The sequence below is a fragment of the Brassica napus genome, chromosome C2 (assembly GCF_020379485.1).
Source record: "Brassica napus cultivar Da-Ae chromosome C2, Da-Ae, whole genome shotgun sequence".
Lineage (NCBI taxonomy): Eukaryota > Viridiplantae > Streptophyta > Magnoliopsida > Brassicales > Brassicaceae > Brassica > Brassica napus.
This window is the reverse complement of record NC_063445.1, coordinates 9,921,154-9,935,951: the sequence shown is the minus strand read 5'-3', so window position 1 is coordinate 9,935,951 and position 14,798 is coordinate 9,921,154. Positions and strand designations below refer to the sequence as shown.

General features: G+C 35.4%; 1 protein-coding gene across 1 annotated transcript; it reads right to left on the bottom strand.

Moving 5' to 3' along the window:
* Positions 1-5,834: 5,834 nt before the first annotated feature.
* LOC106420941 lies at positions 5,835-7,380 on the bottom strand. Its single transcript, XM_013861780.3, has one exon. It carries the CDS (start codon positions 7,149-7,151, stop codon positions 6,012-6,014), a length of 1,140 nt encoding a protein of 379 aa, XP_013717234.2. The 5' UTR covers positions 7,152-7,380; the 3' UTR covers positions 5,835-6,011.
* Positions 7,381-14,798: the final 7,418 nt, after the last annotated feature.

The window sequence follows — 14,798 nt, the reverse complement described above, 5'->3', positions numbered from 1 at the left end:
TATTTCCTTGAAGGCAAACAGAAGGAGGCGCTGCATCATTACATGGCAATCGTGGCTTTTCAAGCCAGTAAACTTTCCTTCCTTTCTGTCGATAAATTTACGCAAATTAGATGCGTAACCGTCTGGAAATTCCACATCGTTTGAAATCCAATCAAAGAACGCATCTTTTCCCTCTGCATCAAGTCGGTATATGGGAAAAGGAGCCCTACCATTCTCATCAACATGAAGTTATGAACGAGCACATATATCGACTAAATCCAGTCTTGACTTCAAATTATCCTTTGTTTTACCTTGAACATTAAGGATCGTGTTCATGAGATTGTCAAAAAAGTTCTTCTCAATATGCATGACATCTAAATTATGCCTTAGCAGATGATCCTCCCAGTATGGCATATCCCAGAAAATACTTTTTTTGCGCCAGTTATGTAGGTCTCCAACAGCATCTACCGGAAAACGCTCATGTCCACCGACGTCTGGCGTCCTTTCTGCACCAAAATCTCTTAGTTGTGTCTTCAAATCTTTCCCACAAATTTCCGGAGGTGGACTGTCAAACACCCTCTTGTTCTTCGTAAACAAATTCCTACTCCTACGATATGGATGATCAGGTGGTAGGAATCTCCTGTGACAGTCAAACCAACACGTTTTTCTTCTGTGTTTTAGTTGGAAAGCATCAGTGTTATCATGACAATATGGACATGATAGCCTTTCATGCGTTGTCCATCCAGATAACATACCATATGCTGGAAAATCACTTATTGTCCACATTAGTACTGCCCGCATTTGAAAGTTTTCTTTACACGAAACATCGTATGTTTCAGCACCTTGAGCACATAGTTGTTGCAACTCATATATTAGTGGCTGAAGAAACACATCAAGTGATCTCTTAGGATGCTCTGGTCCGGGAACGAGAATCGAGAGAAACAAAAACTCTCGTCGCAAGCACAAGTTTGGGGGTAGGTTGTATGGTGTAAGAATGACTGGCCATAGAGAATATTGTCTTCTACTCTTGCCAAACGAGCTGAAACCATCAGTACACAATCTAAGGTAGACATTTCTTCTCTCATACGCAAAGTCGGGATACTTTGATTGGAAATGCTTCCACGCTTTTGCATCTGAAGGATGTCTGATCTCACCATCTGTTGAGTGCTCCGCATGCCATCTCATTGGTTGCGCTGTGCACTCAGACAGATACAACCTCTGCAACCTTTCCGTCTAATGCAAATACCACCTGCCATATCATTTACCTTCTGCTCAGTACCTACACCATAATCTACATTCGTTCTAATTGGTTCTTCTAATCTAACCGCTGGCTGAGGTTCACTAGTACTACCATGTTCATAATCAGTTTCCCCATGATGATACCAAATTTTGTAACTTCGTGTAAACCCACTCAAATATAGATGAGTCCAAACATCCCACTCTTTAATAACCTTTCTATTTTTACAATTAGAGCAAGGACATCTTAACATACCTGTTTTTGCTTCCGGTTGTCGGTGAACTAACCCCATGAATTCAGTTATACCTCGTTGGTATTCTTCCGTAAGCAATCTCGTGTTCGGATCCAAATGAGGTCGATCGATCCAAAAACGAAAATAATTTGAAGAAGACATGTTTTTTATGAATCAAATTCGTGTGTAAAGAGAGTAAGAGGGAAGATGAAGATATGGAGTGAATGAAGAGGAAGAGGGGTGCTTGTATTTATAGTTGAAATCCTACCGACAGACCGAGGAAATTCTGACGGAATTCCGACAGAAACGGCTAGTTCGTCGGAATTTCCTCGGAATTTTTAAAATCCCCCAACGGCTCTCTAGCGGCTATAATATATCCTCAGAATTCATCGGGTTTTTCCGAGGAATACATTTTTCCTCGGTATTCCATAAGAAAATTCCGACGGATTAATATTTCCTCAGAATTCCGTTGGTATATTCCGAGGAAATTCCGAGGAAACCAAATTTTGTGTTTCCTCGGAATATCCTCGGAAATTCCTCTGGATATTCCAAGGATTTCATTTTCCGTCGAAATATTCGTCAGAATACCGTTGTTTTCTTGTAGTGAATATCCGAACCCGAATGGATATCCGAAGATAACCGAACATATATATACATACACTTATATTTCTAGTTTACATCTTTTTAAAAAATATTTATATTGATGTTACACATATTTTAAGATCATAAGTATATATAAAATTATGGAGAAAATGATTTGATATTCATTTAAAATGCATGTCAAACTTTTTGTTTCATGTATTAACAAAAGTTACATTCAAAGTTAAAACAATATCCAAATTAATATCTATTTGTTTTTGAAATATTATCTCGAAACCTATTAATCATTCAATCTATATAAAAAAAATCAGTGAACTGAAATCTATATTTTTAAATACAAGAAACTTAAAAAATGAATTTTTTTTTCTTTTAAAGTCTAAATATCTGAATCCGATTCAAAATAACCAAACCCGAACTACAAATATCTGAACCCGATCTGAAGTACATAAATACCCAAACGGGTTCTCTATCCCTATACCGAAATACCCAAAAATCCGAAATACCCGAACGGGTATCCGAACGCCCACCCCTAGTGCTGCTCGTTTGGTTGCCGCAGCCTTTTGCGGCTGCGTCTGCGTCTGTTCGTTTGGTTATTGTTCGTTTTGCAGCCGCAGCCACAGCTTGTTGTTTGTTTCAAAGACACATGACATTGACGCAGCCGCAGCCGCAGAAAGTAGATTTAGTTTTGTTTGTTTGGTTGCCGCATACACAATTTTCATTTACTTCATATTTTAATTTTATGAATTTGTAAAATTTTATTTTAAATAAATAAAATGTAGTTTAAATTTGTAAAATTGTATTTTAAATAAATAAAATGTAGATTTAAATTTGTAATATTTACATTCATCAAAATATTATATTTAATTAGTAATAAATTTAACAACATTTTTTTAACATAAACAAAAGCTAAATAATATAATTATGGACAAAATCAGATAACTTACATATAGTTATGGACAAAATCATTTGCTACTCATTTAAAATACATATCAAACTCTTGTTTTTTACATTAACAAAAGGTGCATCCAAAATTTTAAGATAACAACTAAATTAGTGTTTTTCTATTTTTAAAGTTTTATCTTCAAACCCATTAATATTTTAATCTATTAAAAATTAAAAAAATCGGTTAAGTTAAAAGTATATTTTTTAAATACAAAAACCTTAAACAATGAATAATTTATTTATTTTCCTTCAAAATTTAAATATCCGAACCCGACCCGAAATATAAAAAATACCCGAATGAGTTTTATACTTCTATACCGAAATACTCGAAGATTCGAAATACCCGATCCGAACCCGAACGGGTATGTGAACGCCCACCCCTGACTATCAAAAGTGTGTCATTAGTAAATTTTTCTAAGTCATAATAATAAAGTAATCAACCAATGAAATTATAACGTTTTTCATTCAATTAAAAGTTAGATGTTTGTCTTTGTTTGGAGACTACGTTATGAGGCTTAACGTATGCTAAACTATTTTTACGGGATTTATTTTGGGGACTAGTTTTGAGACAGTATATATATATTACTTTGGCAGAATAATTGCGTGAGTCTAGTGTTTTAAGACGTAAACTAGATCTCATGCGGGTTTTCTTTAATACTAAAATATTTTAGATTATGCAATAAAATATATCAATAAATTAATGTAATTTGGTGTTATATATTATGTATTTTTATAATAATATTTGTGTGGCGTATAATATTATTACTATAAAATTTATAAATTTTGTATTTTTGTAATAAAATTTATTTTAAAAACATTATTATGTAACAATACTAATTTACATAATTTTTGTTTTATATCTAAATTTGAAATATATAAAAAAAATTAAATTTAGTTGAATCTACATAATAGAGAATTTGGTATAAAGTGATTAATAAAACCAATTTAGTATAAATGTTTAAATAATAAATTGAATTGGTTTTTAACTCAAAGAATAAACAGGCGTTAATAACAGTATACTAAAATCTTATGTATACAATATGAATAAAGATTAAATATTTCATCTATGAAGGGATGTGTAATTAATTATATTACATGGTAAAAGCATTTAAAAGTATTAATTCTAAGTTGTCTAAATTAAAACAAAATTACTAATGAAATAAGTCATAATTTATTTGCTAAATAGATAATATATTTTTATTTTTTAATTAGAAATAGAAATGAATATTTCTTTTAAAAAAATTTTGAAATTTTTTTAAAATTTGTGATATTAATTTAATATAATACTTTTCAATTAAATTTTGATCCTTAACTAAAAATATTTTAAAATTAAATTTTTTTACATGGTTTAAATTATTACATGTGAACTATAACATTGCTTTTTAAACAAAATATTATATTAAATAATTTGTAATATGGTAAATATTACAATTAATCATGTAAGAAAATAGTTATGTGTGTAAAATAAAACTAATCACCCGCACGGTTTTGCGGGTCAAGATCTAGTTTTCATTTTTAAATTAGAAATAGAATGAATATTTCTTTTTAAAAACATTTTATAAAACATTTCCTAAATATAATTTGAAAATTAAATCAATTTAAAATTGTTATTATCATTAAAATATTATTAAAGGTATTTTATATAATTATTAATTTTTCTTTACAATCAAAACTAAATTATTTTTTTTGTAATCAACTAACTAAAATTTAGTTTATAGTTATATTTTTTTATAATTAAAATTTTAATTAACTAATCTCTGAAATATATTTTAAAAAGATTCCAAAAGATATTTGAAAGATTTTGTTATATATGTCTTTAAGATATTTAATAGTATTTCAAATAAAAATAAAGACATTAAAAGATATTATAATTAAGTTATGTAAAATTTAATAAATTTTCTAGAGATTGTCCAAATTTAAAATCACATATAAAAAAATCATGACTTCTATTTTTATTGTATAGATATTAAGTAATATAGATATTGTTGTTGTAACCGAATGGTGGTTTTGAAAATCTTGTTACATCGGTTTTTAAGAAAAACACTCATTTTAACTACTAAAATCTAGTCATATATCATATATTATGGGTTTTATATTCTGGAGGTTGATTATCAGTTGATCATATATGTACATAATGTCGAAGAAGCGATTATAAACTAAAGCCGACCGATTTGATGGTTCTTTTCAGGTGAAATGCTTCAAATCATCGAGGTGGATCATCACTTGATCATATATATATGATGCGTAAGTGACTAAAAGAAACTAAAACAGAGGTTTTAAGGTTCATTTCAGGTGAAAACATAATTAATTAAATTATAGTAACCGGTTCAGAATTGGAACTATACGATAATGTATTAGTCTAAGGACTGGTTTGATAATGGTTTATATTACCAACATTGATTTCACATATTTAATTGAATAAGGAAGCAAATATATGTTTGTTAACCCACCGTATTATTAGGCGTGGATAGGAATATTTGGAGTGATATAGTTAGGCATATTATTAGTAATGAATAAATAATAACTGATTTCTAGTGATGGTTCATTTTAAAAAATTACACATGAAATAAAGTTGTGACTTCTGTTTTAATATAATAGATTGTGTGTCGACTGTCCGAATCAGGTGTGTTTTGAGTTTTGAAGCACTTTTTTCTTCATTTATGGAGTAAAGGTAACATAGTAATTTTGGTGTCATCTTATCCAAAGGCTTCACGATTTCAGAAGCTAGCAGCCATTCAATGTATCCTCATCAAAACTCGGGTTTAACTCACTCTTTACATGGTTTAAGCATTGTTATGAAAATTTTGAACAATTGTTCCATTTCTGAGCTTAAAATACTAAAAGTCGATATTCAATTTCTTATCTCCAGTTATATAATTGATTTGAGATAAATGTCCACGGCCACAGCCCACCGAACGGTTAACAATTTTCACGGCGTTTAGAACAAATATTTCATACATAAAACAGGAAACAGTACAATCTACTTATGAAGATATAGAAGCTGGAGGATATAGTCTAGCCTCAGTCTAATATATTTTGAGGTGGAATGTAGTAAGGAGCGTCCGTTTTTCCAGTTGTAGCGACCAAGGGGAAACCATCCACCAGACTAACCATTGCGGTTTCGTCGAAATCCAAGATGTAAACGTAGTTAGGAAGCAAACCAGGAAAGGAAGTAGAAGGGACACAAAATGGTTCAGACATTGAGAGGAACATGGTGAGATCTCCCATGTCTTGAGTGTAGACCGCGTTTCCTTCATCGTCTAGCTTGAACACCATTAAAAATTGTGTTTTCATTTGGGCAACACCTTGGACGATCTTGGCCGTCTTCCTATACTGCTTAACCAAGAAAGTCTCACCGGTGGATGTTGACTCCACCAAGTGTTGGCTCATGCAGCATGAATCCATAAGGGGAGTGGGTAGCTTAGGAGGAAGGTTTTCAAATCCAACGCACTGCAACTTGAGTTTATCGTTAGGTTCGCAGAGATCCAATGAGCCGATGAGGTGGCCTCCAGATCCGGGAATACGAAACATGTTGTCCTTTTTGGAAAACATGACACGGGAGGAGTAGAAGCAAGGGTTTTCGATCTTGATGTTGGTCCACTCTGGTTTACTACTCTTACCGGCTGGTTTGCAAAAGCTGAGTTGAGGTCCCAAGAACTTGACAGCCACGACACAGTCCTCATCATCCTCTGGAGAAGATGATGACATTGACACGTTGGTGACGATTTTGGTTTGGCAGTGTGGCAGAGTCACAAGAGGAGGCAGCTGGATACGTTTAGGATCTGTATCAGATGCAACAGGGTTTAGATCGTCATGGAGACGCAGGATTCCATCGTCCTTCAAACTAGCTACCCACCCATGAGATGCCCCGATCGTTACCATAGTATCATCAGGATCATTGTGCACCAAATCCACAGGCACCTTCTTTTTCAGACGAACTAAGCAACTCATATCGGCGACATTGGCATTGGCAATGATGAGTGTTCCAAGGCCACTACGATAGAAAAACTCTAGTGGTAGACAAGGTTTAGCGCCGATGATGGAACAAGGAGGGGTTTGCCGCAAGGAAGTAGTTGAGAAGCCGTTAGAGATCAGAAGAGAAACAGAGGATGATCTTCTCACCAACGCAGGTTTCACAAGGCGGCGGAGAAAGAGAGCCATGAATCTTGTTAAGCAAAAAGCCTAATAGAGATTTTCTCAAAAATAATTCTCAATTAATACAGAGCAATAGCCTTGCTCACCAAGTTTTTGGTCCATTTATTTTATTATTACCTCTTTCCTTCGTGATATTAATGATTTACCCTAATTGACTCTTGAATATTTGATAAATTTGTTTTGGATACTCTTACTGGAAAGCATGAGATTTTTTTCTTTCTTTCTTCCTCTGTTTTTTTCCCTCGAAAACTGGAAATTCTTCCTTGTTATATGGTCAGTGATGTTAATGTAAATTTTCTTCTTTTTTCTAATCGATCACAGCTGTCAAGCAATATCAATTCGGACATCTTTTATTTTAAAAAATATTCAAAACCATACATTTTGGTGTCTTCGTGACTAAATTTAAAAAGATGTCCATTTTCGAAAATAGAAATGAGAAAATATATTATACTATTTTTTTTTTAATGTTTCTTATAACCCCGACCAAGGTCATCTCCAACCCAACTCCATAACTAAAGAAGGCAATTATAGATCTGGACCGCAGACCTGACCCGTAAAAGACTGTCGCGGGACGGTATTGGGACGATGTTTTCTAGGCCAGCAAATTTGTGGACCTCGCGGGACGGATCTTTGCGGGACTGGGCTTTTTGCGGGATGGGGCGAAACGGGAAATGCGGGATTACATGGATCCGCATTTTTCTTCATTTCTTATTTTACCTAAAAAACGATAAAGAAAGTGAGAAAAGGTGAATTTTTGCAATCCAAATAATTAAAAAGAGAGATGGTTTGATGAAGACATATAACACTTTAGCCAAATTTTTACAAAGACAACAACTCAATCAGATTCAAACTTAACAAAAGCTTATGCTGATAACAAAAAAAAACTTTTAATTCAAAAACGCAAGCACAAACGGAGATTTGTGGCATTGATTTTGATAAGGCTTTAGTGAAACTTAATGAGCTCTCTTCAACTCTCTTACACAACTCTTCTACTTGAACATTCACGAAAGAAGATGTAGCAGACGGTTTGATAAGGAAGCGTCCCGCGGGACGGCCCCGCGAAGGTCTATATATTCTGCAGTACGGGTTTGGGCCGGCATTTTGAAGACCGCAGCCCGCGCGGGACAGACCCGATGTGACCCGCTCGACGACTAACCCGCCGCGGTACGGGACGGAACGGGATGGGTAAACCTGTTTGACATCTCTATCCATAACACTATATTTTAGTGTGATTTTGACACAAAAACCTTCTCAACCCAACAATAAAAATCACACCATTTTAGTGCAACACACCAAATTTGGTGTGATATTATTCACTACATTAAAATACTATTCACCCCACTAAAACAGTACTATTAACTTAATTTATTAATAAAATAGATAGTTAAATAAATTACAAATAAAAACATAAATACATATAATATTATAAAATAGCTTTTAGTGTGAAGTTTGATGTTATGGTTGGAGAAGAACTTTTTTAGTGCTAAAATTACACTAAAATAATGTAGTTTTGACACTAAAATAATGTTATGTGTTGGAAATGGTCTAACTAACTATGTATTATTAAAAGGGGCCCTATTAAAAGAGAGGAAGAAACAGGCTTCCCAGTCATATTCTTTCCGCTACTTTGCTAGATTTGAAATTTCTAAAATCAATTCTAGCTCGACACTACAAGAAAACACAAATTTAACGACGGCCAAAATCGTCGTTATTTCCTCGGAAAAGAAGGCTTACGAGGAAATGGCGATGAAAGGCGTTTCGTCGTTATATGATTGTCGTAAGAGAAGATTCGTCGCCATTTCCTCGTTAATTAGCGAGGTTATATTTTCCTCGTAAAGAAGAATTAAGTTTTCGTCGTAAAGACCACGTGGGGTTTCCACGTAACGCGGTCATTGTGCTTCCTCGTAAGAAACTCGTAAATGATTCGTCGTAAAAGACCCGCAAAAACCTCTAAATAAATTCGTCGTAATAAAAACGTAAGGAACACGAAAACAATTCGTCGTAATAGAATCGTAACTAAATCCACGTAAAATCCTCGTTAATTGTTCCTCGATATTTCGTCGTTAATTTTCCTCGTTAATACATCGGGAATTAGCGACGCAATTACTTTGTTTTCTATTTACTGAATTTATAAATAAAAATTATATTTATTTAATTTATTAATAAAATTTTAATTGAAATTAAATCGAATAGAAAATTTTTTTTTGGCCGAATTAAAATGAAATTATATAATATATAAATAAGTTTTGAATTTTAAAATACAATAACAAAAAAAAAACTAATGCTGCATTGCCGCGTCGTAGAATTCCTCGCTCCTTCTCGAGAGATCTTCCTCGTTGACTTGCACGGATGTCTCGCCTGGAATGGGGTTTTGTTGTCTCATGGTCCTGAACATGGCCTCCCATTCCGGATTTGTGGCCGCTATGACGTCCAAGAAGTTCTCGAGACCAGTCATACGAGCTGTGAACGACGATTTTGTCGAGGCCAACTCGTTTTGTGTCGACGACAGCTGATGTTGTGTCGTCTCCAACACGTCGCGCAGCTGAGAGACTTCATCATCCCGTCTCTGGCCATAAGAGGAAGTCGCTCTCGGAACATCGTTGACGGAACCAATCCCCAACACACGTCCCTTTTTCTTGGGAGCGACCTTAAAAAACAATAAAATATATATTAAAATTTAAATTTTAAAGTAAAATGGAATTAATAAAAAATTTATATAAAATTTACCTCCTCGTAAATTCTATCCACTTCTATTGTGGATAAGACGACGGGTGATCCGTCGGCGGACTCCTGCGCCAGCTGGGTCTCACGCTCGTCAATACGAGCTGCCACATCATTGTAGATCTTCTCAGACTTCTCATCTACAAATGCGCCCGCCTTGTTCTTGTGGGTCCGATCGAAAAGTTCCATAAGAGTCGGTAAACGTCCCAACTCCTTGGCCTAAAAATAGTTAAGAAATTTTTTATTATATATATATATATATATATATATTAAAAATCAAAAAGTTAAATATTTAAATTACGTACCATTTCCAAACGGACGCGGGCGTGTGGATTTTGGCCCGTACTATGTTGCATCGCCCTGTGGCCGTGCTCATCTACCGAGTTACGGGAGGCGGAGCAAGACTGGGCGACTCTCATGGCATCAGGATCCCTCCAGTAACGGATGAGGCCATCCCACACGTCCGTGGTGATGGTTGTGGGTTTGCCCCGCTCATAGCCCTTCACGATCCAGTCACCCTTCCAGTTGGAGACCGTGTCCAACAAACGTTTCTTCGCCTTGTCGATAAACTCTTTCCGCACCTTCTCAGTGACCCCCATGGACCAATTAAATTTTTGCTGCAAAAAAAAAAATATTAATAATTAGTTTAGAAAAATAAAATTTTAAAAAATATAAATCAGGAATAAATTGTAAAAACTTACAGCGTAAATCTTGAACCACGTCCTTCTGATGTAGATCGGAGTGGATTTCCATTTGGGATGTGCCATGGAGAAGTAACCTTTAATCGTCTCGGTTACTTCTGTTGCAAGGCAGTTATCAACCCCAAACCTGGAAAAAAAAAACAAATTCAAAGTTTTAAATATTTATTAAAGTCACAAATGAATTTTAAAAAATAAATGTAACATACATACCAAAATGTTCCTTCAGGTCGGTCGGGGTCTATGATCGGTAAGCCTTCTCTGCCTGGCAAACCGAGAATGTCCTCAACAGTGTACTGAGAGTAAGGACAACTCGCTGGCACCATCAAATCAGCATGAACCTGATGGGCGGGCATCTGAGGAGGAGGAGCTACCGGAGGAGGCACATGAGGAACTGATGGCGATGCCGTAGAAGAAGGCGAGACTCTCTGAGAAGATTGAGTCTCGGGGACGGTCTCCTACTGACCCGAAGAACCGGGAGCTGAAGAAGAACCGGGAAGTGAAGGCGGGTCTAACCGACTACCCGGTGGACCGAACATCTGCGAGTAGTGAGCACTACGCTGGTGTCTACGAATAGTCTGCAAAATTTAAATTACTAAATTAAAGTCAAGAGTAAATAAAAAATTATGAACAATATTAACTACGTAATTAATAAAATGAGGAAACCTAAATTTTGTAAACTAATTTCGTAAACTAAATTCCCTAAACTAACCACCTAATCTAAATTCCCTAAACTACTTAGAGAGGAAAGAGAGTTACCATGTTGAGAGGAAATGGAGAGGCTGTAGAGAGGAATTAGAGAGGAAATGAAGAGGGCTGCGGTTTCGCCTATATATAGGATTAGTGTTCGTCGAAAATTCGTCGCAAAATAACGAGGAAAGACAGAGGCCCGTCTTTCGTTTTGTCGCAAGGCCCAAGCAAATTAACGAGGATATACAGAGGCCCGTCTTTTATTTAACGTCGTTCTTGCGATGATTTTTGTTTTATCATCGATTTTACGTGGGCCCGTCTTTCGTTTCGTCGCAAGGCCCAAGCAAATTAACGAGGATATACAGAGGCCCGTGTTTTATTTAACGTCGTTCTTGCGACGATTTTTGTTTTTATCATCGATTTTACGTGCAAATAGCGAGGCTTTTTTTGCTAACCCCTAAAATCTTAAACCCCAAACCTCAAACCCTATCTTTCTTATCTCCAAACCTCAAACCCTATCTTTCTTATATTTCTTATCTTATACTTCATATATTTCTAACCCTTTAACTTCAATATATATATTTTTTTGAATTTGAAAGGTTTAATACGTTGGAAAACAATTTTACAAATTTTGAATTTGACATATCACACAACAAATCAAACATACGCTACAAATCATATATGAAAGGTTTAAAAACAAAAAAAAAAAGAGAAGAAGATATTTGAATACAAATGATGTAGATTTATGTGGGCTACACTTACGTATCTCGTCATATGTGTTTCCAATATCTTTCTTCTCTTTTTTTTTAAGTTTATATAAAATTGAAAATTAATTTTTTTTTAGTTTATATGAAGTAGGATGGGGAGTTTTAGGGTTTGCACATTTGGGGTTTAGGGATTTGGGTTTCATTTTAGTTTAGGGTTTATATTTACCGACGAATTAACGACGAAAAGTAAAATAAAAAAGCTAACCTCGCTCATTCCACGTAAGTTAACGAGGCTCTTACGACGTTTTGGTCTTACGTGGAATAAGCGAGGTCCGCTTTTTTAATTATAAATCGTCTCTTAGTCCACGTAAGTTAACGAGGCTCTTACGACGTTTACTGTTACCGTGGAATATGCGAGGTAATGTATTATAAATCGTCGTAAAATTCCCGTGAGATAACGTGGAAAGTACGACGACTGTCTCTAAACCCCTAAAACGAAACCCCAAATCCCAAACCACATCTTCTTTATCTTCTACTTCATATATCAAACACTTCTATCCTTTAACCTCAAGCAATTCATTCTAATCCAAACCGAAAATTATAAAAACACAATTCCTTTACTTATAATTAATGTCGATATCTTATTTATAAATAAACTCCCATTATCTTTAATTATATATAATAAATCAAACTCATACAAATATGAAATACATTAATCGGATTCATCGACATTCTCGTCATCACTTGAAACATCATCATTTACATGAAACTCGTCTTCAACAGCTTCCTCCGTGGGATCTTCGGTAAGATCTTCATACTCGTGATTATGCGGATCAATGAGAAGGATGTCATCAATTTCTTGTTCAGGTTCATGAACTTCATTTATTTGTTCTTCTTGCAATGGTGGTTCTTCTCCTACGATGATTCGTCCTCGAGGTGTAACTTTGATCACGGCTAACCAATTTATACCCGACTCTCTCATCCGTGGGTATGGAAGGAAGCTAACTTGGTCTGCTTGTGAAGCTAAGATGAAGGGCTCGAATTTGTTGTACCTCCGGCCACCGTTGACATCTACTACACCGAATTTGTTCAACCGAACACCTCTATTGACGACGGGGTCGAACCATTCACACTTGAAGAGGACGCATTTTAGCTTCAATATCCCTGGGAATTCGACTTCAATAATCTCCGTCAAGATTCCGTAGAAATCTGTTTCTCCTTTCACACAAATTCCATAGTTACTGGTTGCCCGCTGTTTACCATACTCATATGTGTGAAAAGTATAGCCTCGTGTGAAATACATCTGTGATGTGGTGACCTTTACAAGTGGAGATTGAATTACTTCGTGTAACCACTTAGGATAATCTGCATCGTCGTCATAATCAACCTATTTAAAAATAAAAAGAACGTTGAAATACAAATCATTCATGTATGAAAATTTTAAAAGTATTTGATTAATACCTGATTCTTCAACCACTTAACAAAGTGTTGATCTTTTCTTTTGTCTACGTCACTTGTGGATATACCAGGAAATGTTTCTTTGACTTGTGAAACAAACATGCTGTAAATTCACATTTTACATGAATTAATCTCTCTCAATTATATAATGTATACTCAATTTAAGTTACCTTTCAAAATAACGCATCAATGGATCCTCGCAATTGAGTAGAATATAGGTGTGTGCACTATGAGCGTCTTCTTCACTCGACCACCAAACCTGTTTTGATTTCCCACCAAGTCGTCCAATCTGGCTAAAGATTTCTGGAACACCAACAACTGCATATGTGGGCGCAACGCCACCATCATCATATCTTCTTGGAGCTCTTCTTCGGGTACGTACTTTTGACGCAAAGTAGTACGATGTGAAGTGAGAAACTTCTTCTGTCAAACTTCCAGCAATTATAGAACCTTCAACTTTGGCGAGGTTCTTTGCTTTTCCCTTCAAATATTTCATGGCTCGCTCGTACTGATACATCCATCCGTAATGTACCGGTCCACGAAGCAATGCCTCATATGGGAGGTGGATAGCTAGATGCTCCATCACGTCAAAAAAGCCTGGAGGAAATATCTTCTCCAAGTTGCACAATAAGATAGGAATGTTCTCCTGAAGCTGTTCTACGACTTCTTCTTTAAGAGTGCGTGTGCTCAAATCCCTGAAAAATGCTCCAATGCCTATTCCAAAAACAATTAAACACATTGTTAGTCAAATACTATTATTGTAAACTAAACCAATTTAATATTATTGTCCTATTGTAAACTACCTGCAAGTGCTTCATGTACGTTTGTTGGAAGTAGCTCCGCAAATGCAAATGGCAGAAGTCGTTGCATAAAGACATGACAATCATGACTCTTCATCCCGGAGAACTTTTGACCCTTTTCAACACATCTTGAAAGATTTGAAACATACCCATCAGGGAACTTCACTTCTGATGCCACCCAATTGAACAAAACCGACTTTTTTCTGAAGACAATCTAAAAATTGGAACGGGAACTTGGCCATTGCTTTTTATATGTAACTCACTTCTTGAGCAAATATCCGGCAAGTCCAACCTCGATTTTATGTTGTCTTTTGTCTTCCCTGGGACATTCAATATTGTATTCATGATGTTCTCAAAGAAATTCTTCTCTATATGCATCACATCAAGGTTGTGGCGCAGAAGAAGATCCTTCCAATATGGTAACTCCCAAAATATACTCTTCTTGTGCCAGTTGTGATGAACACCGTAAGAATCAGGCATATTACGAGGGACATGCCAATTACCACCCCAGCGAACTGTTTCGTTAGCTCCGTAGTAGTCGATTTGCGCTTCAATTTGTTCTCCAGTTAGATATGGAGG

Coding starts and splice junctions, on each gene's coding strand:
- LOC106420941 (XM_013861780.3), bottom strand. CDS start 7,151: ATGGCTCTCTTTCTCCGCCGCCTTGTGAAACCTGCGTTGGTGAGAAGA.